The 25,518-nt window shown below is 61.9% G+C and overlaps 2 protein-coding genes across 2 annotated transcripts; one reads left to right on the forward strand and one right to left on the reverse strand.

The window, feature by feature from the left end:
* Positions 1 to 407: 407 nt before the first annotated feature.
* TMEM240 (transmembrane protein 240) lies at positions 408 to 5,520 on the forward strand (the record flags this gene model as incomplete). Its single annotated transcript, XM_082674361.1, has 4 exons — positions 408 to 497; positions 696 to 802; positions 5,031 to 5,239; positions 5,372 to 5,520. Exons 1-4 carry the CDS (start codon positions 441 to 443, stop codon positions 5,518 to 5,520), a joined length of 522 nt encoding a protein of 173 aa, XP_082530487.1. The 5' UTR covers positions 408 to 440.
* Positions 5,521 to 6,124: 604 nt separating this feature from the next.
* On the reverse strand, positions 6,125 to 23,774 carry LOC309828889 (ATPase family AAA domain-containing protein 3). Its single transcript, XM_082664519.1, has 16 exons — positions 23,538 to 23,774; positions 20,177 to 20,253; positions 19,457 to 19,558; positions 19,279 to 19,338; positions 18,689 to 18,758; positions 18,319 to 18,484; positions 18,080 to 18,149; positions 17,543 to 17,698; positions 16,974 to 17,030; positions 16,669 to 16,794; positions 16,355 to 16,479; positions 15,219 to 15,270; positions 14,824 to 14,894; positions 13,860 to 14,027; positions 12,687 to 12,795; positions 6,125 to 6,897 (listed from the first exon to the last, which is right to left on the reverse strand). The coding sequence occupies exons 1-16, from the start codon at positions 23,737 to 23,739 to the stop codon at positions 6,748 to 6,750; spliced, it is 1,761 nt and encodes a 586-aa protein (XP_082520645.1). The 5' UTR covers positions 23,740 to 23,774; the 3' UTR covers positions 6,125 to 6,747.
* Between the last annotated feature and the right edge of the window lie 1,744 nt (positions 23,775 to 25,518).

The raw sequence follows: 25,518 nt of genomic DNA on the forward strand, positions 1-25,518 counted from the left end.
CGTGGTCCAGGGGCACTGGGCAGGCAGCCAGGGCCGGCACTGGCCAGATGGGGGCGAGCGGGCCCTGCGGCCCCCGGGGAGGGGTCCGGCCGGCGTCGCGGGGGCGAGCGGCCGCGGGCGGCGAGGTTCCTCCCGGGAGGCGGGCGCGGGGGAGGCCGCGGGGGGAGGGGGCCGGAGCCGCGCCGCGCGCAGAGCGGGAGGCAGAGCCGAGGGCGGAGCGGAGCGCGGCGGGCGCGGCGAGCGCGCGGGCCGGGCGGCCGAGGACCCCGGGAGCGCCGCGTCCCCTGCCCCGCGCCGGCCCCGCGCCTCCTCCCCGGCCGGCGGCGGTGGGTGCGCGGCGGGCTGACCTCTGCAGAGGCGGCGGGGGCTCAGCATCGGGCCGGGGCCGGGGGGGCGCCGGGGCCGGGGGGCGGCGCTCCGGCCCGGCCCGGCCCCGCCCGATGTCCATGAGCGCCAACACCATGATCTTCATGATTCTGGGGGCGTCGATCGTGATGGTGAGCGGAGGGGCTTCCCGCGCGCCCGCTCCCCGCACCCGCTCCCGCCTCCGCGCCCGCGCGCCGCCTCCCCCTCCCGCGGCTTGTTTACCGGCCCGGGCGGCCTGCGCTCCCCCATCCCCAGCGCGTCGGCCCCCGCCGGGGGGCGCCGGCCCAGCCTCTCGCTCCTCGGCGCTGACCGGTCATGGGCTCTTCCAGGCCATCGCGTGCTTGATGGACATGAACGCGCTGCTGGACCGATTCCACAACTACATCCTCCCGCACCTGCGGGGCGAGGACCGCGTCTGCCACTGCAACTGTGGCCGGTGAGTCTGCGCCCAGAGGGGCACACGCGTGATCACACATGTGGGGTGGAGGTGGGGCCCACTGGGGCTCCAGCGAGCGCCATGCAGGCCGGGCTGCAAGGCCCAGCTGGGCCAGGCCGGTGGGGGCTGCTGAGGCTGGCGCCAGGCCGGGTGGGGGAAGGACCGGCCAGCTTCCGTGGCACAGAGGTGTTCCGGGAGTGGGGAGCATGCCCGAGGCAGTAGGACCCCCTCCCAAATTGCCTTTAGAGAAAGGGCCCGCGGGTGACGGGCAGAACGGGTCCAGGGCCTCCTGGCCCGGGGCGTGGAGACCAGGAGAGCAGCAGCCCAGCCTGGTGTCCCGGGAGGGATCCTGCGCACGGCTATGCCCACAGAGGACACCATCCTCCTCCCTGGGCCCTGAGCTGTGTCCATGAAATTTCCTGGGAGCCAGCTAGGGGGAAGAGCAGAAGGTCAAGGTGGGCAGGGCCTACCTTGAGGGGCATCTGGCCCAACCCCCTCGCTGTCCACGGGAGGAACTGAGGCCGGGGGTGGAGTCTGCTCAAGGTCACACAGAGAGAGGGGAGAGCCCAGGTCCCTACACCCACTTTGTGACCCCCCCCCATTCTGTGCACATGTAGTGATGGAGTCTTCCTGGCCATGCATGTTTGTATGTCCATGTACGAAATAAACATCTTCTCATGAGACGCGCATGTGTGTACCGTCTGTGCATATACATGTGCGCACACGCAGCAGCCCCTCAGCCCCACGCACGCTGGGGCCCCCGAGAGAGCGGACAGAGGCTGAGCAGACAGACTTGCCCAGGGCCATGCGGCCGGCAGGGAACTCGTGCTCTTGACCCTGCCCTGTGCTGCTGCTCCAGGGACGTGTGCACACGTACTGGGCGAGGGGTGTGTGAGAGGACAGTTTCATGCCTCACTAAGCATGCTACATGCCTGTGTGTGCAGACCGGGTGTCGAAGCAGAACATGGGCAGCAGGGCAGATGGAGATGGGCGTGTAAACGGCCCTCACGAGTGTTGGCCAGGAATCATCCGGAGTGCTGGCTGGGTGGCCACACCCTCGCGGAGATCCGCGTGTTCCTGCCTGGTGCGCACGGCCCAAGGCCAAGGAGCGGCAGGAGGTCAGCTCCACGCTCCCTGGGCCGACCCAGCCTGGGGGTGTGAGCGGGGGTCCTGAGACCCTCCCGGAGACCGGAGGTGTGCCCGCCACCGGCCCAGGGTTCAGCTCCCTAAACATTAGTGAGGCCCATTTTCCGTGCAGGGCTGTTGCAGTGTGACCTGCACATGTGTGCCTAAGACCTCACACTGAGGCCCTTTTGGGCAGACAGGGTGTGTTTTCAGAGTGTATTTGCTCCGGGGATGTGTATGGGTCATATGTAGTGTCCAGAGTACACGTGGATTGTGTAAAACAAGTGCCCATGGAGTGCAAGCCACAGCGAGGCCTGAGTGCACAGCTTAGACACAGACAACACGAGAGCCACGCCTGCTGTAGGCGTAGAGTGTTTCCGTGTGTGTATGTGTCCATGTATGTGTGCTTTGTACACATCGCTGCATAAGGATGTGTAAATTCCGTGTACAAAGTATTCTTGTATATTGACAACATGCATGTGTATGCGCAGTACATGTGTGTAACACAATATACAGCACCCACGTGCACCCTGTGGGCACAGTGAATGTCTGCAGGGTGCAGTCTGGCATATCAGGCCTCTGTGTACGAACCATGTACACATGTTGCCACAACGGACTCTACTTGTGTGTACACCCCGTTTGCAGAGAAGGCGCACGCACACTCGTGTGCCTTCTACATGCCGATGCGGAGAATTTTATACAGAGGACACGTGTGTAAATGCTGTGAAACGTGCGTGCCAGCAGGCTGTGTCTGTGGGTGCACACCCGTGCATATGCCACAGTGCCCACAGAGAGGATGGCTGTGCGCAAAGCCCAGTGCATGTGCATCTCCATGTGGCACGCACCGCGCTCGTGCCCGGGCGAGCGTGCACATGCACACATGTGGAGCTCATGGGCCGAGTCCATGGTATACACGCCATGTCCTGTGCATGTGGCCGGCGTGTATACACAACATGCGTCCGACCTCAGGTAGACACATGCAACATGCGTGGCCCAGGCAGGACACATGTATGTACACATCACGGAAATACGTGTGCACGTGGGTGACCTGAGCCCCCACCTGCCCCCCCCCACCCCGGGGCCTGCCTGACTTGGAGGAAGGAGGAGGGCAAGGAGCAGGGGAAGAGCGGCAGGTGCTAGGACAGCGATGGGGGCACAGGTCATGACCTTTGACCCCCTGGAGGTCCCCCCCACCCCCCACCCCCGGGGCAGTCGGGGCCCTGGCCTTGTCCTACTTGCAGGGGCGTTTCTGGCTTCCTCGGTGACTCCATCTTCAAGTTTCCTGCCCTGTCCAGGGGTAGGAAGTCGTGGTCCCGAGGAAGACCCTCCCTGTCGGGGTCGGGAAGGCAGGAGGGCAGGAGATGGCGGCGACGCTCAGTGTTACCAGCTGCTGGGGGCCTGGCCTGGGTGACGAAGGGCGTCCTCTGCCGCTACGCATTCCGGCGCTCAGCAAGGGTTCTCCACCCTATTGATGACTGATGAGGGCCATTGGCGAGCTGTGGCCACATGGGCTACGGCCGCCACCATGTGTCAGGCAGTCCTCTCCAACTAACCCAGGTGTGGTGGTCCCTGCTCAAGGGGCCGTGGTGGCTGAGGCCCCACCTACTCTGGACAAGCTGAGCCGGATGGGCTCCAGGAGTCCCCAGGGGAGCGGGAGGGGGGTAACATGGGGCCTGCCCGCTGCTGTCTCCACGGGGTGGAAAGCACTGTGTGGCCCCCACTGGCACAGGGATGTCGGTGATGGACGGGCAACAGGGGCCTGGGGTCAGGGATGTCCTGGGGGGTTTCCGTTTGTGAGGAGGTCCCTGGGGGGCCGGGGAGGGTGGCTCATGTTCAGTTGCGAGGGGGGGACGGGGACCCATCTCAGCTGGAGACCAGGCAGAGGTGTCGACATGTAACCGAGGGAAGATGGGGAGAAGCAGGTTGGGGAGGGAGGAGCTATTTTTAGGTGCAAATTTGAGGTGTCTGTAGATCCCACGTGGAGACGCCATGCAGGCAGCTGGAGCTCAGAGCAGACGTGGGGTGCCGCGGGGACGTGCTGGGGGTGGAGAGTTGGAGAAGCCAGCTGAGGGGCTCGGTAGGAGGGGAGCCAGGCAGGCGCACCCCAAGGTGGCTCCTGCACTTCGGGGAAGGAGGGGCCCCAGGGTGACTGGGGGCTCAGGGTGCACGGACCCCACACGCCTCGGGCACCCAGGTCCTGCAGCTTCTTCTCCCCGGCCCTCCTGTCGGTGGTGGGGGGGCGTGGAGCCCAGAGTCTGTTGCCCTGGGTACTGGTCTCTGGGCAGGGCCACCCAACCCGGGATCGTGGGGCCCAAAGGGCTTCCTGGAGGAAGAGAGGATCCAGGCAGGCCTGAGGCTAGAGGGAGCCTTGTGAGGAGGGTTCAGTGTGGCCTCCGCCTGGATTGTCAAGGGAGGGGAGGCTGAGGGGAACGGCCCAGGCCTCAGTGGGTGCTGGGATGCAGGGGACAGACCATGGTCCAGGGTCTGTCCCAGGACCTGGGATCTGTGTGGGGCACGGTTAAGGGGGTGCCCCCGGGCCTCAAGCACAGAGAACTGGGACAGGGGAGGTTCCTGCAAGGGACAGAGGGGCAAAAGGAAGACCAGAGGCCCAAGGCAGGGCTCATCCCACACGGCTTTCCTTGGAGGGGAAGCTGAGGAAAGGGCGGAGTGACTGCAGGGTGGGAGGGAGAGGCCAGAGGGGCAGTGCCCCAGGAGCCAGTGGGGGCCTCTGGGCACAGGCCCACGGGCGGGCTGTGACCCTGTCACTGGGCGGGGGCACCCCGCCTGGGCCCTCGCCCCGGTACGCCTTCTCCACCTGCGCTGTGCTCCTGTCACCGTGTCAGGGTTGCCTCTGAGCCCCGGGCTGGGCAGAGGGACGAGGGTGATGCGTGGAGGCCAGCCACTGGACTTCACGCTGACTTATGACCTCGCACACTCCCATCCTGCGGGCAGCCTCCCACCTGGTGACCCGGGTCCTGGGCGAGTGCGCTGGCCCCTCCCGACCTCAGCACCCCACAAGGTCTGCTTCAAAGACCCCTGCAGGCAAACGGGTGCAGCTTGCCCGCCCCGCGGGACAGGTGCCAGCCCGCCCTGCCGCCCCCAGGCACCACGTCCACTACGTGATCCCGTACGACGGGGACCAGTCTGTGGTGGACGCCTCCGAGAACTACTTCGTGACAGACAACGTCACCAAGCAGGAGATCGACCTCATGCTGGGGCTGCTGCTCGGCTTCTGCATCAGCTGGTTCCTGGTGTGGATGGACGGCGTCCTGCACTGCGCCGTGCGCGCCTGGAGGGCGGGCCGGCGCTACGGTGAGTGCGCGGCGCGGGGACCCGGAGACAGCCTCGTCCGCGCCGGGGCCACGCCCTCTCCCACGCCCACGCCATGCCCACTCCCGGCCCCGCCCACCAGCCCACGCCCTGACCGCGCCCCCCGCCCCGCAGACGGCTCGTGGACCTGGCTGCCCAAGCTGTGCAGCCTGCGGGAGCTGGGCCGGCGGCCACACAGGCCGTTCGAGGAGGCGGCCGGGAACATGGTGCATGTGAAGCAGAAACTCTACCACAACGGTCACCCGAGCCCGCGGCACCTCTGAGCCGCGCGCAGGACTCGCGGGGCCGCCGGCCACCGCGCCCACGCTCACGGGACTGGACGGCCGGCCCGGGCCAGGGCGCCCGCGGCCGTCGGGCGCGTCCGGCGGAAGGTGCTGTCTCCTCTTCTTTTTATAAAGGGGGTCGGGGTGGGGCCGGGGCGGGGGCGCGGGGACAGCGGCACCGGGGGCGCGGGTGGGACCGCCCGCCCAGCCCAGGACCACGTCCGCCGCTGGAAACCGGCGGCTTCCTGTGCGCCCGCGTCTGTCTCTCCGTCCGTCCGTCTGGTTTCCGGAGCCGGAGCCAGTTCTGCCGGAGGCGAGCACGGCCGGGAGCCGGGTGCGCCCACGTCTGCACACGGGGGCACGTGCATGAGGCGTGTGCGCCCGCGGCCCGCAGTGGGGGCGCGGGCAGGGGTCCGGGGGAGGCCCGGGCCCAGCAATAAGGCTTCTGAGCCCCGCGGCGGCAGCCCGGGTCGGGCGCCTCACTGTGACTCCCACCCCTGCTGGTCAGTAAATTCTCTAGAAAGCTCCAGCCTCTGCCTCTTCTTTTTGCCTCTGCCCCAGGGATCCGCACATCAGCCATGAGACAGACACTGAGACGTATCTGTCAGTTTTTATTAGATTCTGGATAAAAAGACCCCCAATTCCAATCCGGGAGAACTTCGCCTTCTGTGGGCTGGCAGTCCCCCCGCTCCACACATCCTTGGCCATCGCGGGTCGCTGGGCTGGTTCTTGGCACCCGGCTTTATGGGTTCACAGACCTCAAGGGCACTGCCCTCCCGAGGACAGCTGGGCTGCACAGAGGTCAGCTCTGCTCATCATGGGCTCGGGTCTGGCCCTGGGAGGGACTGGGCAAGGTCAGGTCCTTGGCCGGGCCCCCTACTGCTGGTCACTGCTGCAGCAGCCAGCATCTGCCTGGGACGCTGTGCTGCCAGCTTGGCCGCTGCCCCGGGCATGGCGGACAGTGCCTGCTCCCCGTCTGGGCCGGGCTTGGAGGGACATGTCTCCCAGGAGTGTCCTGGGGGCGGCTGCGGGGTCAGGGGAACCAACCCCACCTCAAGGCTGCACCGCACAGCTGGTCCTGAGCAGAGGCCTTTAATGCTGCCCTGCCGCCCTGGGCCTGACCAGAGGAAGGTTACACACGCCGGGAGGGGGGCGGCTGTGTGGTGTCACCACGTCCGCTGGGAGCTGGGGCACCTGGTCAGCGTGCTGCAGGTGTCCAGGCCCGGCTCACTCGGCCTGTGAACTTGGGAGCAGGGGCCGGCTCCCCTCTGCCTTCAGCCACTGCATCTTCTGCTTGTGCTGCTGGATGGCATCCTGGACCCGGGCGTCCATCATGGCCTCGGTGAGGACCCCATCCTCAGAGGCATACGCCATGGCCTGGCAGGGGAAGAGAGCACTGAGGCAGGGCAGCACAGGGGCTGCCCGCGTGGGGGAAGGGCCTCAGCCTGAGGCTCCTCAGGGCCCACCAGTCACCACTCACCCGTGTAGGCCAGGCCTGACCCAGGGACAAGGCAGCCTGGCCAGCCCCATCCTTGCTGCACTCGCCGCCCAGAACCCAACTCCTCTGGGGCAGGGGCAGGTGGGGCAAAGCGTGGGCTGCTCTCCCGGGCCTGCGCTCAGCTGCAGGAGGGGCCTGGCCGCTCAGCATGAGGCGCACGCCGACATGCGGCAGCACACACGTGCTCGCAGGCGACCCTGCAGCCCAGAGCAGCTGCCATCCCTGCAAAACCCGGGGCCCTGCCCGCGCCCCCGGCTGGTGCCAGTGCTGGCTGCTCCACTGGCTTTCTCAGTGGCTTTCGAAGAAAAGAAACCCAGAGGCCCACTGTCAGGGGGCAACCCAGCCCTCAACCGCAGACCGGAGGGCCCTGCCCCGTGGACAGCAGGGCTCGGGGCCAACGAGCAGCCAACAGAACCACCACAGGCCACGCAGACACCAGGAGAGGCAGAGCCCCCGGGGCCAAACTGCCCTCCACGCAGAGCGCTCGGGGCCCCACTGTCTGCAGACGGTCCTCCCAGAACCGCAGGCTGTCGTGGTCCGGGCTGCCGGCGGCGCTCTGCACCCGCGATGCCCAGGTTCCCGGGCCGTGCACGTGGGCGGGGTGACCACAGTTCGGCTCACCGGGCCCCAGCGTGGGCCACAGCACTTCAGCTGCCAAGGCAGGTCTCCTCTGGCCAGGCTGCGTGCCTCCTGGGTGACCCCGGGCCCCAGCTGCTTCCTGTCACCCAGCTGTGGCTCTGACATGTGCACTCAAGTGTCCACTGAGCAGGGAGCCCAAGCCAGTCCAGCTGTTTCTCTCTAGGTCCCTAGGAGCCTCAGCCCACGCAGGACACAGGGAGCAAGTTCCCACCATCCGAGATGACCAGTCACTTTGCTCCCCACACGGCTGTTCTCAGCGCCTGGCTGAAGCTGCAGAGGGAAGGGCCGTCCCTGAGGCCTCCTGCAAGGAGCCCGAGTTCTGCAAAGCAGCTGAGGTGGGGTGGCAGCCAGAGGGGGTCCCTGATGGGGAGGGGCAGGTAGAGGGTGTGCAGCGACTTTACCACGGAGAAGCCAGCTGGGCACCACGGACACCAGGGGATCCAGGCCAACATCCCTGTGATGTCGTGTGGATGTCTGGTGCCCCCTGATACGATGTGACCAGAAGGGGCCCTCACCTCTGGTTTCCTCCAAAAACCCACAATCCCATTCCACTCATGAGAAAGCCATCAGACAGACCCAACGAGGGACGTCCTACAGGACTCCTCAAAACTGCCGGAATCGTCAGAAACAAGGGACGCCTGAGAACTGTCACAGCCCAGAGAAGCCCGAGACAGGAGGACTGAATGTCATGGGCATTTGGGTGGGTTCTGGGAGAGATCACGTCTGAGGTGGAATTGAGGGATGTGGTGAGACGGCCAGTGTGGAGGGAGCTGTGCTAGCCTTGCGACTTTTCTGTGAACCTGGAATTATTCAAAAACAAAAAAAATTCACTGAAAAAAAGCTTAAAGGAGAGCTAACACCCATCCTTCTCAAACTCTTCCAAGCACTGGAGAGGAAGAAACACTTCCTACTCACTCTGAGGTCAGCATCACCCTGATACCAAAACCAGACAAAACACCACACAGAACCAGACCCTCTGTGAAAACTGATGCAAAACGCTCAATGAAATACTAACAACCAAACTCGGTAGCGTATTGAAAGGATTATACACCGCAACCACGTGGGCTTTTTTTCCCTGGAGTGCAAGGATGGTTCACCTAGGGAAAAATCAACCTAGGTAAGTAATTAAGAGAATGAAGGACAAAAAGCACTTGATTGTCTCAATTAATACAGGAAAACATTTGGCAAAAATCAACACCCTTTCTTGATGAAAACAATAAATGAGGGGGAATTCCCTGGCAGGCCAGGGGTTAGGACTCCACACTTTCACTGCCGAGGGCCCAGGCACGATCCCTGGTCAGGGAACTAAGATCCCGCAAGCCGTGCAGCACAGCCAAACAAACAATAAACTAGGAATACGAGGAAATTTCCTCATCCTGATAAAAGCCAGATAAGAAAACATCAGCAAACGTCGTCTCAGTGGTGAGAGACTGAAAGCTTTTCCTCTGAGATCAGGATCAAGGCAAGGATGCCCGTTTTCACCACTTCTAGTCAACAGAGCACTAGAGATTGTAGACAGATCAATCAGGCAGAAAAAAGAAAAGGCATCCAGACTGGAAAGGAAGAAGTAAAATTAACTGTCTGCAGGTGACGTGATCTTATCATACATGGTAAATCCGAAGCAATAAATTCAGCAAAGTTGTTAGACACGGAAGTAATGCACAAGGTCACCTGCGTCTCTACACAGGGACACGGAGTAATTGGCAAAGTAATTAAGGAAACAATTCTATTTACACCACCATCGAAAAGAATAAAATACTTAGGAATTACCTTACCTAAGAAGGTGAAAGCCTTGTACACTGGATTTTGCTAGAATTAAGGACATGAAAACACAGAAAAATATCTGCGTTCATGCATTGGAAGACAACGTTGTTATGAGGTCAGTACTACCCAACGCAATTTACAGATTCAATGCAATCCCTATCAAAATTTCAATGATGTTTTTTGCAGAAATTAACACACAAAAAATCCACCCCAAAATTCATATGCAATCTCACGGGGCCCCAAGCAGCCAGAACAATCTTCAATAAGAATATGTTGGAAGTCTCCCATATCCCGGTTTTAAAATCTACTACAAAGCTACAGTGATCAAGACAGTGTGGTACTGGCACTAAGACAGACACAGGCCAGTGGAATAGAACAAAGAGCCCAGAAATAAACCCTCACATATGGTCAAGTGACCTCCAACAAGGATGCTGAGATCACTGAATGGAAACGACAGTCTTTTCAACAAGTGGCGCTGGGAAAACTGGATATTCATATACAGAAGAACAAAGTTGTACCCTATATACAAAAATCAACTCTAAATGGATCAGAGATCTAACCCTAAGACCTCAAACTATAAACCTCATAGATAAAAACAGATGGGAGAAGCTTCCAGACATTGTATTTAGCAATGACTTGCTGGCTATGACAGTAAAAGCAGCTGACAAAAGAAAAAAAAAAAAATATTGGACTTCATCAAAATTAAAAACTTTTGTGCTTCAAAGGACACTATCAACAGAGTAAAAAAGGCAACCCGCAGAAAAGAGGAAAATGTTTGCAAACTACTATCTGAGACAAAGTTAATATCCAGAATACATAAAGAACCCCTACAATTCAACAAGAAAACCTCAAACAACCCAGTTAAAAAAAGGTCAAAGGACTCGAACAGACCTTTCTCAGAGGAAGTCACACGCATGGCCAACAGGCTCACGACAAGATGCTCAGCATCACTGATCATCAGGGAGCGCAAGTCAACAGCACAGCGAGACACCACCTCACACCCATCAGGATGGCCACTACCAAAAAACAGAAACCAGGGCTTCCCTGGTGGCGCAGTGGTTGAGAGTCTGCCTGCCGATGCAGGGGACACGGGATCGTGCCCCGGTCCGGGAAGATCCCACATGCCGCGGAGCGGCAGGGCCAGTGCGCCATGGCCGCTGAGCCTGCGCGTCCGGAGCCTGTGCTCCGCAACGGGAGAGGCCACAACAGTGAGAGGCCCGCGTACCGCAAAAAAAAAAAAAAAAAGTTAAAATAATGAGTTTTATGTTTAAAAAAAAAAACAGTAGGTCCCCATGATAGGTAGCTGCAGGGTGAGAAGCACGGACCTGCACTGACAAAACCATCGCACGGGGGTGGCAGCTGCAGCGGGGTCCATGCGACACCAGCAGGTGGGCTTCGGGGAGCAGGTGCACAGGTCCCCGGCTGCTCAGCCTGGAGGGAGGAGGGTGGGCAGGAGCCACCACAGTGGCCCAGCCCCGTGCACCTGGGGCCACAGGGGAGAAACTCCAAGGGGACACACTGACATGTCCTGTCCCAGACGGTGGGACCCCCAAGGCATTCTGGCCCTCTCTCACAGGGGGTGGGGGTGGGGACTAGCAGACGTGCCCAGGGCCTGGCTGCCCAGGGGCTGGACACACAGGGAGCGCAGCCACGGGCTCTGGGCCTCCACACGCAAACGCTCACCCTCACATGCGCGTGCGGGGGCCACTATCCTCAGCTCCCCACACGCAGGCACACACAGGCCTGTCCCCTGGTTCCCCAACGAGCAGGGAGGGCAGGGCAGGGCGGGGGAGGGGAGGTGCGCCAGGGCGCTCCCCACCACTGGGACTGGGCGCCACTGGGACTGAGCCTTTGTCGCCCCCCAGTTCACGCTGAAGCCCTGACCCCCAGTGTGGCTGCACATGGAGATGGGGCTTCTAAGGAAGCGATTCAGGTTGGGCGAGGTCCTAAGGGTGGGGCCCTGATCCTACAGGACTGGCGTCCTTGTACGAAGATACTCTCAAGGGCTCTGCACAAGCACACAGCAAGAAAGTGGCTGGAAGGCAGCCAGGAAGCGGACCTGCATTGGAACCCCCCTCACTGGCATCCTGATTTGGGACCTCCAGCCTCCAGAACCATGAGATGAATGTCTGTTCAAGCGCCTGGCTGTGGCATTTTGTCACGGCCACCCAGGCTAAGACACCCTGTTCGCCACTCTGTTGGTCGTGGAAACAGCCAACCTCGTGAGGCCTGGTTCCTGAGTGAGGCCAGCCTGGAGCAGGGCACCCTGTGACTCACATGAGGACAGAGTTTGCAATCTGGGGCTGTCCGTTACAGCAGCATGACCTAGTTCATTCTGACTAATACAGCCCCCCTGTGTATCTGGGCAAGGATGTTCAAATCCAAGCAGATGTCTACGTAGCATTCGTGCTAAGTTAACAGTGGCCAGGTTGTCACGTGGCCACACACATGAGCCACTCAGCACCCTCCACCTGGCAAGGACCATGGGGAAACTTGTTCTGAATGGCTGCACCCAAGGCTCCCGGGAGTCAGTGGGCTTCCCTGCCCTGGGCACCCGTGGAACCACTGCTGGGATGTTTCAGATGAAAGCCTGGCTATTGGGAATGACAAGGGCCACTCTGGCCTGTGTGCCCTGAGCCACAAGGTGAAGATGGAATCACCTCCCGTGGTCCAGCTGTCCTCAGGCCCTCAGGACTCAGCAAACCCATCCAAAAAGCCAGAACGCCTGAGGCCTTCACGCCCCCGCAGACAGTCCCGAAAGCAGCAGTCTGCCTCTAGGGGCTGGGAAGGCAACGCCCGACTCCTTATGAGGTCAGTCGCCTCCTGGCTCCTCACATTCTGCGCCCTCGGGCATGCTCCATCCCTGGCCCAGGCAGTGTCCCCCGGACCCTCCACCCGTCTGCAGTTTGCTGTGCCAACTGTCCTGGGCCCCAGCCTGGGACAAAGCCCAGGTTCCTAAGACCCTGAGCTTGATGACCACCGGACACGCTGCTGATTTGAGAGGGCCACGCCTGACCTGGGCCAGAATGACACTGGGAAGGACCATAACGCGCGAAGCCACGGACGGCCCTGGCCCATCCTCCCTGCTGCGGGGGGCAGAGGGTGGTGGCGGGAAGGGAGGGCATCATGTCACGTCTGTGCAGAAAATCACTCAGAAACACCCTGGTGGGGGGGAGGTGCAGGTGCCAGCCCAGTCACCTTTCGACAACTCTGAGGGTCCCTGGCTCGGTCGGGCTCTGGCCTGCGGGGCGCATCCCCAGCTCACCTGCCACGCCACAGCAAGCTGGGAGATCTCCCGGCCCGACATGCCCTCTGTCAGCTGTGCGATCTCTGAGCACTTCTTCCCGTAGTCAAACTGGGCCAGCTTCAAGCGCCTGGTAAAGAATTCCCAAGTGATGCCTGGGCGCCCACAGGACCCGGGCCAGAGCAGAGGCCCGTGAGGGACCCAGGCTCCCACACAGACGGACAGCAGGAGCCTGTGCTGGGAAACCCCAGGCGGGACATGTCCGACCCCCTCACTTTAATGAGCTACCCCCTGCCCAACGTCCACTGCTGGGGCCAGGTCTGGCTGTTCCACCTTCCTACCCTGCTGGGCAAATGTCCCTTCCTCGTGGAGCCCAAGACGGGGCCTGGGTGGGGCACATGCTGGGCTTAGGGGCGGCCGTGGGGCCGTTCAGGATGTGGGAGAACGGAGGAGCTCCGGGGGCCTGTTCCCAGCTCCACCGCCTGCCTGGGGGCAGGGACCCCGCCCAGCACTCAGACAGCAGCGGAGCTCCTAATCCCGCCCCCGCAGGCGGATGCCAGGCCCAGTCAGGCCTGGCTGAAGGCCCAAGAGAGCCCGCTCAGACTCCTGTGAAAAAGTGCTCAGAACCTCAGGCTGCACGCAGTGTCCAGGCTGCAGCTGGGCTAGGATGCGCCATCGGGAGCTGGAGCAGGGTGGGGAGGTGGGGGACTGGGGCCAGCCAGGGGCAAAAGGAAAAAGAGACCCAGATAAGAGAGCTTGGGGGCAGCTGTCAGACGGGTGGCAGGGGCAGGCAAAGCCCGCCGCAGAACAGAAGACGGCTCAGCAGCGCCAGGCGGGAACCAGGTCGGTGGGGCTGAGATCTGGTCCCCGGAGAGGGTTACAAATAGACCAGCGCTGGCTTATCTGGAACGCTCCCGACAACAGTGAGAGAGGGCCTGGACGAGCAGGGAGGGCACCCCCGGCCTGGTGGGCCCCGCCGTGTGCTGGGGAGGGGCCCCAGAGGGAGGCTCAGCGAGGCCAGAAGTGGGCCGGCACAGCCCGCCACTGCCAGGGCCTGACTGTGGCCTGGATCTGAGCGTTTCAAAGGCGGGACGGGGCAGCAGGGCCTCCAGTGATGGGCGATCATGACCCCACACGTGAAACCCAGGGGCAGGGGCACGGGCGGGGAGCGGCCGTGGTGGCGGGGACACTTACTGCTTTCCTTCTGTGGCTGGTTTAAGAACATACTTGTCAAAATACAGCCTCACCAGGCGCTCCCGCGCCTCTCGCCGCGGCAGCTCGAAGCCGACCATCTCGCCGATGCGGTCGTTGATGGCCCAGTCCAGCTGCTCGGGCTGGTTGGTGGCCAGGACCAGCATGAACCTGCAGCCGGCACACGGCGGGAGCTCAGGGCTCGGGGCCAGCAGAACCCGCCGTGCGGCGTCCTCACACGCGAGACCCTGCCGCACCGGCGCTGCCCTCTGCCTCCCATCCCTCCCTGTCTTGCCCCAGCTCATGCCTCTCCCCAACTGGTGGCCCAGCCATGGAAGCCTCCCTGTGTGCAGGAGGGACGGGGACCCAGGTCTGAGACAGATCCCTGCCCCTCCCACACCAAGTGCTGGGGTCTTGAAGCCTGGGGCTCAGCTAAGCAGACGTGCCAACTCAGCAGGAACTCGACACGCCCCTGGGGGTCTCAGTGGGGGTAGGGTCTCCACCGGCAGCAGCTGCAGCGGGCAAGGCTAGTGAGTCTGGCGTGGTAGCCACGTTGGCTGACCGGCAGGGCTAGATGCCACCAGCAGGCAGGGGGCTGGAGGGACCTCACCCACCTGGAGGAGCAGGATTAGGGGGCCCAGAAGGGCCAGCCCAATCCTAGGGCAACCTGCGACCTGGGGCCCCTGGCTGTGGGGTGAGCCCCTGACAATGCATCTCATGGGCAGCTGGAAATGCCCAGGGCCTGAGCCAAGGGCAGTGGCCTGTGGACGAGCCTGTGCCCCTCGGCTCTGCCTCAGAGACCCCAGCACATTGTTTCCGCAGCTCCACAGACGCCCCACGGCGCCCAACGGGCCGTCCCACTGCGTCCGGCCACGTGGGTCAGGCGTGAGCCTGCTCGGGCGGCCGCCCCACAGCAGCCACGTGAGCTGAGTCAGTGCCACGGGCCCCGCACACGGGCTCTCCTCACTTGCTGCTGTGCTGGCCTGTCCGGTGCAGGAACGCGTTCAGGGTGGCCCTGAGGTCCTCGCTGATCTTCTCCTGCAGAGACAAAAGTCCGGCGTCAGGTCCGCACGCCGGAGTTCTATAAGCAGCCACGGGGGCGCTAAGGAAAGGCTCCGCAGAAAGGCGGAGCCCCCGCTCGCCCACGACAGAATGAATCTAAGTTCGAAGGCTGAAGCTTGACTCCAAAGACGCTGAACTTCCACTTTTCAAATAAAATGGATGAAGAAAGCTCAGCTGAGGAGCAGGTTCCCGGTGCCCTTCCCAGGAAGTGCAGACACGGCGGCCCAGGCCGCCCACCCCGCCAGCGCCCCGCCCGCCCTGCCCGCTCCCCAGGCCAGAGGGCGGCCTCCAGAAACTCACAGTCGCTCGCTTCCTGAGAAAGGCATCTGCTTCGTCCACGAAGAGCAGGAGGCTGCAAGGGCAGGGCCACGTGAGGCAGGCAGGGCACGGCCCCGCGGGAACCCCAAACTTTGCACTGTCCCCACCGGTACCCAGACCTTGGCCGCAGACGGGGGCATGTGAAGTACCAGTGTCACGAGAAAGTAACTAAAAATAGGCTGGTGACCCCTTGTCTTAAACGGTTTAAAGTCTCCAGGACTGGGCCTCTCTGGTGGCGCAGTGGTTAAGAATCCGCCTGCCGATGCAGGGGACACGGGTTCAGGACCTGGTCCGGGAAGATCCCACATGCCGCGGAGCAACTAAGCCCGTGTGCCACAACTACTGAGCCTGTGCTCTAGAGCCCATGAGCCACAACTACTGAGCCCACGTGCCACAACTACTGAAGCCCACGCACCTAGAGCCCGTGCTCCGCAACAAGAGAAGCCACCACAATGAGAAGCCCGCACACCGCAATGAAGAGTAGCCCCCGCTCACTGCAACTAGAGTAAGCCCGCACGCAGCAACCCTAACCCTAACCCTAACCCAAACCCAATGCAACCAAAAATAAATACATAAATAAGTAAGATTTAAAGAAAAAGGAAAAAAGGAAAGAAAAGAATCTGCCAGCCAATGCAGGGGACACAGGTTCAAGCCCTGGTCTGGGAAGATCCCACATGCCGAGGAGCAACTAAGCCCGTGCACCACAACTACCGAGCCTGCGCTCTAGAGACCGTGAGCCACAACTACTGAGCCCGTGAGCAACAACTACTGAGCCTGCACCCTACAGCCCACGAGCCACAACTACTGAGGCCGTGCACCGCAACTACTGAGCCTGCATGCCACAACTACTGAAGCCCACGCGCCTAGAGCCCGTGCTCCGCAACAAGAGAAGCCACCACAATGAGAAGCCTGCACACCACAACGAAGAGTAGCCCCCACTCGCCGCAACTAGAGAAAGCCCACGCGCAACAACGAAGACCTAACGCAGCCAAAAATAAAATAAAACAAAGTCTCTGGGACCAAGAGGCTCCCGGACCTTGGGGACAGGCTGTGGGGAAAGTCACCAACCCCCCTTCCCAGCAGGAGCCCCAGGGCCACCCAGGAGGCACCCAGCTCACCCTCGCCGGCTGGTGTTGGCCCAGTCAAAGACCTTGTGCATGGCGGTCACGCCGTCCCGCCCCATGGGGGCCACATCCCCACCCGTCATGATGGCGTAGTCCATGCCTGAGTGCAGCGCGAGTTTCTGGGTGGGAAAGGCACTTTAACGCCTGCTCCGTCTGCCCTCCAGCCCACCGCCCCGGTCGCTGGGGACCAGACCGCGTGTGGGGAGACGCCCTTCCTGGAAGAGCTGGGCAGGGGCCGCCTCCCATGTGCCCACGGCACCTCTCCCTGGTAGGTGAGACTCTACAACCCCCAGCTACTGTGCCCTCACCTTGGCAAACAGTGTCTTGCCCGTCCCAGGTGGCCCATACATCAGGATGTTCCGGTACACACTCCTGTTCTTCCTGGTGTTCCTCGTGGCAATGGCGATGTCCCGCACACGAGCCTCCAGGCTGGGCTGCCAGGGGACACGAGGTTTGGGGACGCTCTGCCGCTGAGTCCATCCCTCCTGAGTGCCTGGGTCAGTGCGAGAGGCCGCCTCTCCCTGGCTGGGGCTCAGCCAGTAAACCGGACTCCAGGAAGGCCGAGCAGCCCCGCCCGGGCAGGAAGGTCCCAGGGACAGGCAGCCCCACTTACGCTGAGGACGACGCCCTCCAATGCGTCCTGAGGCTTACTGAGGAGCCGCCTGCTGACCTGCGGGGCGCGGGGGGGTATCAGGGTCAACGGCGGCGCCCATGGTGCAGCCACCCCAGAACACGCGTTACCAGCTGTCCTGGAGAAGGCTGGCAGGGGAGACTGTCGGCGACACTGACCTCTAGCGACAGCCCACAGCACTGCCCGTGGGTGCACAGCACCCAGGCCAGGCAGGAAGCCTGGCTCCCCTCGAGGAAGGCAGCCGACACAGGGCTGCTTCCAGCGACTTATCTTACGGGTAGATGGCTTGCTGGAGCCCCAGAAGTTTGTATACAAGCTCCAGTCCACCCAGGGGGACGGTCATGCCCACAGACCCACAGAGGGACGGAGCAGACTGGCGTGAGGGTGCCACCAGTGCTGACGCCACAGGGCCAGAGGAATAGCGTCAGGAAAGAGAGCCAAATGCAAATCTGTGAGCAGGGGAACAGGGCAGTATTGGGTAAAAAGGGGAAAAGGGGTCACGTGTGCGACTCGGCCGTAAGGCCACACGGACCCAGGAGGCCCGCGGTCACCTGCACAGGGTGCCTCAGCAGCTCCAGCACCGTGATTCGAGAGGTCTCCCGCACCAGGGACGGCTTCCCCAGCCGCGTCTCCACGTAGCGCCCTATGGCCGACGTGGCGTTCTTGGCGGAATAGATGCCGACGGCCAGCAGCGTCAGCCCAGCCACCTGGAACAGGGCAGGGGAGGCAGGTGGCGCCCACCCCATCCCCGGCAGAAAAGAGGGGCTCCCCCACCAGCTCCCTGAGTCTCAGCCGGGCCCCACCAGTACCTTTCCAAAGGGCAGGCACTGGTGTGGAGATAAAACGGACGCCTGGCACCCCTCCCACACCCTCCTCCCAGCCCCACCAGGGCCAACACTGAGCTGTTCCGAGCGCCCCAAACACAAAGGCTGCGTCACTTGTGGCTTTCCAGTGGCAGTGGGGGGCGCGGGGGCAGCGACTGCCTCAGCCGTAGGTCTGTGAACGCTCAGAGCGCCAGGCGCCTCTCACAGCCAGCAGAGACCCCGACACGTGACACAGACCGCAAGGAAAACGGCAGCGTTGTTTACCGTGGCTGTCACTTTGTCCCAGTCTGTCACAAAGGCCTGGAATCCTTCACCAAACACGGTGCCAGCCGTCCTGCAGGGGAAGCAGTGGCATGACTGGGAAGGAATCGGGCTGTGCCTGTGCGCCTAGCCCAGGCTCCAAGGTCAGCCCCAAAGGTCACCGCAGAAGGACCGGCCAGGGGAGTAGTGGGGTGCCTGCTCAGGGGAAGGGGCGAGAGGATGCCCGCTGGGCACGGCCTCACCTGATGGACTCCAGGATGGTCTGGCGCTGCTCAGCAGCCTTCAGGCGGATCTGCTCGCGGGTGATGTCAGCATTGTCGCGCTCAGCCTTGGCCCGGGCACGCGCCTCGGCCTCCACCCGCAGCATCTCGTTCTTGTGCCGAAGCTCCATCTCCCGCTCCACGGTGGCTGCCCAGGGAGAGCGGGGAGCAGCGCTCAGCCCGAGGCCCCCCGACCCAGGATGAAGCGCAAGCGCAGGGTACCCCCCGGGTACCCCCCCACCCCCCTCTCCCAAGGGTCTCTGCGCCCGCTGCTTCACGCTGCTTGGGAAGCACAGGGCCTGAAGCAAGGCCCGTGGCCCTTGGCCCGTGAGCTCCCAGGCCAGGGCCCTACCTCGCCGCAGGGCCTCCTGCTTCTGCACGGACTCCTCCTGCTTCCGTAAGTTCTCCTCGTTGAGAAGTTGCTGAAAAGGAGCCACAAGGGAGAGGGAAGGGCTTCGAGTTTAGGAAACGGTCAACATCACACCAACAGGTTAGCTGCTCTGGCCTCAGAGATGTCCCCATCGCCCCAGGGGCTCCGACCCCAGGGGATGGTCGCCTTGAGGCCTGCAGGCTGCACGGCCCGAGGCAGGAGCCGCGGCCCCCAGCCTAGCTCGGCCTCAGAGCAGCCCTGACCCATAGCTGTCCTCACAAAACAGGCTTTTTGCTGGACTGTTTAATTTAAAAACTAAAACGCCCACAACAGGCTCGACGTTTGAATGCCCCCCCACAGACCCGTTTGAATGCCCCCCCACAGACCCGTTTGAATGCCCCCCACAGACCCATCAGTCAGGGTCCCACCCGGGAGACCCTTGGGGCGGTGCGGGCAGATCCCCACCCCTCCAAGGTAGTGGTTACTGCCGGGCAGACCCCAGGCTCTGGCCCCCACCCGCCCCAAGGGATGCCCACGCCCTCAGGGAAGACAGGCGGCTGGGCAGAGTTCACCTGCTGCTTCAGCTGGTCCTCATAGCGCTGCCGGGACAGCTTATCCTGGTACTGGGCCCTCTAGGGAGGGAAAGGGTGGTGTGCACACGGCCCGGGCACAGAAGCCATGGTCCAGGGTGGGACTCGGCGGGCGTGGGGCCCGAGGAGCGCCCCGCATGCCCCACCCCCGCCGCCTTACGGCCTGGTGCTGCCGCGTCTCCTCACTCAGGGTCTTCCTCCGCTCCTCAGCCTGCACCCGGACCTGCTCGCCCTTCAGCTGCTCCACGGCGGCCTCATACTCCTGCGCGACACACCAGCCGCCCTGAGCCCAGGGCCTGGCCAGGCCTCCCGCCCCGACGCCCCTCCCCTGCGTGGGCTCCAAAGAGCCGGACAGCCTGTGCAGCGCCTGGGCAGGGATGCAGCCTGGTCTGCACCCCACAGGCCTGTGGGTGCTCAGCTGTAGCCTCACCTAGGCCCAGGAGGACCCAGACCCACAAGCAGAGAGAAGCCAGGAAAACGGACAGGGCCAGGCCCCAAAGCAGCCAGACGGTCTCCTGGGGCGCCTGTCACTCCCCCAGCCCCCTACACCGTTTCCGCTGCGCTTATGCCACGTGCCTGCTTTCTGATTCGCTTTACAACAGCCCGTGGTGGAGGGTAGAGCCTGTGCCTTTCCTACGCTCGCTCACTACGTGCTCAGAGTGACGGCAGGAGTCCCCCCTCGGGGAGACCAGACTCCTCACCCACATCTGCCCTTCCAGATAGTTCTGTACAAAACTCAGGCCACACACCTGTCTTTGATCCCCGCTTCCCTCAAATCCTAGAGGGAGGAGCTGCACCCACCGCCCATGTTCTGTCTGTCCGGGGGCCCCTCAGCCTCGGGGCTGCAGCCCACCTCTGCCAGCACCACACCCACACTCACCTTGAGCTTGGCCTGATGTTCCAGCTGAAGCGTCTGCTCCTGCATCTGTGCCAGACTCAGCGCCTCCTTGGCGTGTCCTGCAGCGGGGGCAGGTGTGTGGGCATCAGGACACCGGGCGAGTGTTCACAAGTGCCAGGGGCTGCTCAGGGACACCACAGCCCACCTCGACCTGAGCGCACGCGTGGCCACCCTGGTCGGACCTGCTCAGCCACCCCTCCCTCCAAGGGCCACCTGTGTATGCTCCATCCCCAGCGGAAAGCGTGTGTGCGCGGTCTGCCCCCAGACCAAAGGGTTCCATCAGAGAGGCTGTCCCCTGCCCGCCTGTTGACAGCAGGAGGGTCAACATGGTGGTCGTTTCCCCATTAAACAAAAAGCAAGCCTGTGGCTAGAACGTCCTTTATTTTTCCAGTGCGAACATTTTTCCTGGGCCTCTGATACCTGTTACTGATTCACAGACAGGCAAGCACAGGCAGGTAAGAACGTAAGGGGCAAACAAGGATTAAACCAGAAGGAAAGGACTTCCCTGGTGGTCCAGTGGCTAAGACTCTGTGCTCCCAGTGCAGGGGTCTAGGTCCCTGGTCAGGGAACTAGATCGTACATGTCACAACTACGAGTTCGCATGCCGCAACTAAGACCTGGTGCAGCCAAATAAATAAATGTTAAAAAAAAAACCCCAAAACCCAGAAAGAAGCCGATGCACATAGGCTGACAGCTCTTCACAGGCCACATGTTAGAAACACGTATGTGTGTGATTGACAACTTCCAGGTGTATTCTCTTCATCAGCGGAATTCACATGTGGAAATATGTGGGTATCCGGTGCTCTCCTTGCTGAAAACGCCTGCACGTCGGGCCTCTCTAATAGATCCGCGATGACAGAGTTCTCCTGTGCGCCACGCTTCACTACAAAAACTTTCTAACACATAAAAGCACGGAGGGAAGGTTGGGACCCCATGAGCCCACCTCCCTGATGCTACCACGCTCCCAGGTTGCTGCCCACACGTCCACCCTTCTCCCCCCCCACCACAATCTGTCTTATTTTTTGAGGCCTTCAAGGTAAGCAGCAGACCCCAGGACCCCAAGCTGCAGCACCTGCATCACTGACTACAGCGTAACCCCTGGGGCTCGCTGGCTCCAAGCACGTGTTTGGCACGTGGTGGAAGCTCTAGGGCTGAGGTAGGCTGGGGCTCGTGGTTTGGCTTCAGAGTATGGGGAGGACCTGCAGCTGGCCTGCTTACTCGCGCCGTGACCTTTGACAGGTAGGCTGACTGCTCCGAGCACCTTGCCTGCCAATGGAGCAGGGCGCTCCCTCCCCCGACCCGTGGAGTGAGGTGGAGAAAGCACGGAAATCGCTCAGCACAGGAACCCGCGAGCCCCCCATCACAAGCTACGACCTCAGTGCTGACGACGATGACTGTCACCTCGAAGACGTCCTACACCGAGATGTGCGAGCCGCCACATTAACTGCACCCACCACAGGCAGGCACCCTGTACGTGCGTGGAGCACACAGCTCAAGGCCAATGTGCTGCTCTGGCGTCCAAGGAGGGCCTGGGAAACCTGGGGAACTGGGTAGCATCAGGCTGGGCCCCGAAAGACACAGACAGTGGTCAGGCTGTAAGAAGCAGCTGGGGACGTCTCTGGTTTGCGTGGAGAGAGCAGTGAGGTGAACAAGAGCGGGTATAGGCCAACCAGGGCAGGCACTCTGGCTGTGAACTGGGAGCATCTCCAGACAACAGGCCTGCAGAGGGGCTAAGGACAGAAGGGGCTCAGGCACCCTGGGAAGGAGGGTATGGGGACAGAAGGGGCGGCAGCCCAGGGTGAAACCTCCCCCATCGGCCAGCAGAAAAGCCAGGAAGGATGGCAGGAACAGAAATGAAGTAGAGTCCACACTTGAGACAGTATCACTGGATGTGGACGCCAGTGGGGTGGACCATGCCTCTAGGTGGTGGTAGCTAGGGACTCTGCAGGAGATGCTGCTTGCTGGGGAAATGGGGGAGCAGAGGCCAAGGCTCTGGGGACCCAGGTGGAGAATGTCCTGGGGCAAGAGCTCTGGGGCAGCCAGTGCAGGAGACCTGGGAGCAATTCACAGGCAGGAGCAGACAGGAAGTCGCTGCTACCCGCAGACACACCAAGGCTATTCCCACCAGCCTGTACGTACAACTGTGTGGGTTTCAGAGGCCAAGAGTCGGCCTTCACATTTCAAAAGGAGGCAAACTTTGAAATTCTGGGCACGGTGAATGGGCCAGCCCCCCCAGCAAACCTAAAGTATTAGGTCTCGTGTCAGAAGTCTGTCATCAGCTGAGGTTTCTTGAAGCCCAACCGTTGTCTCTCAAGCTCCTCTGCAAGCCTCTCTTCAGTCATCAAGTGATAACTGAAATTATCTTGCAAACCTAATACATCTAATATACTTAACACCCACTCTGAAGAGGGACGTGTTCCAGCTAGGCCTAAGGAAACAGGCTGTTCTGTTTTGAATGTCCCTCCCAGGATCTGAGAACCAGAAAGGCTGGAGACCTTTGCCCAGGATGTTCTCGTGGCCCCAGCGGGAAGGCGGGGACTGAGCCACAAAGTGCCAGGCCACCCCCTCCTCAGACAGGAAGACTGTGCTCACCTCTGCTCACAACAAGACTGCTCCATAAAGTCTTCTTTGAGAATAGAGCACCTCTGCTTAAAAGTTTAAGAGCTACTGTATTCTTCCAGCTATTACCTACTCAGCATGTGCTATATTCCAGACCCTTAATCTTGATTTGGACACAAACTGTTAAAGCCACAAGAAAAAAGAAGGTTATGAAAAATCCCATGGGCTAAGCGAAGGTACACTCACCGCTGCTGTCTTGAGGGCCTGGGTCAGGAAGGTCATCAACTGGCCCAGGGCTGCTTGATCTGTTGCTTTATAGACCTCGCCTACCTGAACGCTACCTTTTTCCAATGATAAATGCAAATCTGCTTTATTTCCCTTAAGACCAACGCCCCTCAAACACGTTTCCCTTCTTAAGCGGAAAACTGCCAAGCAACCACCACGGACAGATCCCCTACCAGGCCACCCTTGGCCGTTCCACGTGGAGACGGCAAGAGGCGGTAACTGAAGACCAGGGTGCAGCCCTGCCAGCTGCTGCCTGTACCCTCTGAGTCCCCTCGGCACCGGTTTCCCCACTTGAAGGACGCGTGGCAACTGGGAAGATGCCAGAGGATCAGGGGATCCCGAACCTCCCTGCACGCAGGGTGGCTCCGGCTGGCTTACCGCTGGAGACCGGTTTCCCCCCGACGGCCACTCGCCGCTCGATCCCTCAGACCACTAAGGGCCACCGTGCCCCCGAGCCCGCCGCCCGGCCGCCCTCCCCGCGCCCAACCCCCGCACTCACGCGAGTGCTCCAGCTCGCGTGCCGCCTTGGCCGCGCGCTCCAGGCCCGTCGGGTCGAAGTTGCTCCATTTGTCCTTGGGCCCAGTCCGGTCCCCCGCGCCGCGGTCCCCGCCGCCCTCGGCCCCGGGCTGCACGGGCGGCAGCGGAAGCGGCGGCCCCGCGCCTTCGCCCTTGGGGCCCTTGATGCCGAAGAGCCACGACATGGCTCGCGAGCTCCACGCGCCGCCGCCGGAACCTGTAGCCGTTCGGACGCGCGCGACGCAGAGCACGGTCCACGCGCCGCGAGCCGGCGGCAGAGACTGCGCAGGCGCGGCGGCGGCCCTTCCTCCAGGGCGACGGATGCGCGTGAGGTCCATGTCCCCCCCCGCGCGGCCCTCGGATTGGCTGCGAGGACCGTGACGTCACGGCATCGCTGCAGCGATTGCAGGAGCTGGCTCGGTGGGGGGGGCGGGTAGGCCGTCAGGGGGCGGGGCGAGGTGCCAGGTGACCGGGGTTGGTCAGGAACGAAATTGAGGGTCTGGGCGCGTGCGCGCCCTTGGGTTCGTCATTTCCGCGTGGCAACGACACTGGCCCCGTTGCTATGGGCGCCCACAGAGTTCCGGCCCCCGGGGCCGCAGAGAGGCCAGTGCTGGAGCCGAGGCCACTTGATGCGCGGCGTCCCGACGGAGGGAGAGGCCTACGAGAGGAAGAGTGTGGGAGGCGGCCGATAGGCGGGGGAGGACCCCGCCCGAGGCGGGCGCGGGGTCGGGGGTCTGGGGACCGGGCCCGAGAGCAGGCGCCGGCGCCGCGGGCTGAGCGGCCCCCTCGGACAGCGGAGCACGGGCTGGCCGTGTCCAGCGCAGGGCGAACCGCCCTACGGGCCGGGCGTGTCCGGCGCGGGGCAAGCCGGCCCGGTGCTTAGTGGGTCTCGGTGCTAGCGCATACAGTCAGTGCTACGGAGATGATGGAAGAGCGGAAGCGCGGCCCCGGCCAATCTCCCGCAACCGTCAGTAGAATGAAGGGCTCTCCCGAGCCTCCTCTTCGGCGTCACAACAAAACTCAGCGGTCCGTGGTTGTAGGTAAAGTGGCTCCCAAGGGAGGGGACAGAGCTCTGCAACCCCAGAAGTATGGGACGGCAGAGCCCCCGAGGCCCCACAGAGGGCGCCGTCGCGGAAGGAGAGCTCCTCAAGGCCCAGGGGTCCTGGCTCTGGTCTCTGCCTGGTGAGGTTTCTCCTTGGGAACCCCCAGAGGCCACGTGCCTGCTTCAGGGACCCAGGTGCAGGCTGGACCGCCTGGGGCAGAGAGAGACAAGGATGGACAGAGGCCAGCGTTGCTCTAGAACCCAGTGTCCAAAGTTAGCAGAGTTTGCTTCTTGGGCCAATATCCAAGTTGCCCCTGCGTTCTTTCCCTGATGGAATTTGTTGAGTTCCCAGTATTATACGGAGTTTCTCCACTAGATTGAAACAGTCTTAATCTTAAGCCTGAAGAAAAATAGGAACAAAAAAATTCTAAGATAATTCTGTCTGGGGTTTGTTGTTTGTTTCGTTTCCCCAAATCAAGAGAAAAACCAAAGATGTCCCTCATTGGCCATCATCAAGGTCTCTACAGATCAGCTACAAACCATACAACCAATAGAACTCCGGGCTGGCTTTGCTGGGTAAAGAAGAAATGGGTAAGAGAAGTGAGGTCCTGGGTCACAGGCAACTCTCTAGCTCCATCCACAGGCCAGCATTTGGAAAGCTTGTGTACTTTTGTATGACAAGGAATAATTGAAAATAAAGTTCTGCGTTTAAAAAGTCAGTGTCAGGGACTTGCCTGATGGTCCAGCAGTTAAGACTCCATGCTCCCAATGCAGGGGGCCTGGGTTGGATCCCTGGTCGGGGAACTAAGATCCTACACACCCCAACTACTGAGCCTGCATGCCGCAACACAGAGCCCGCATGCTGCAACGAAGACCCAGCGCAGCCACAATAAATTAAAAAATAACAAAAAATTAAAAAGTA

This window comes from Grampus griseus (assembly GCF_964374135.1).
Source record: "Grampus griseus genome assembly, chromosome: 1".
In the NCBI taxonomy this organism is placed as follows: domain Eukaryota; kingdom Metazoa; phylum Chordata; class Mammalia; order Artiodactyla; family Delphinidae; genus Grampus; species Grampus griseus.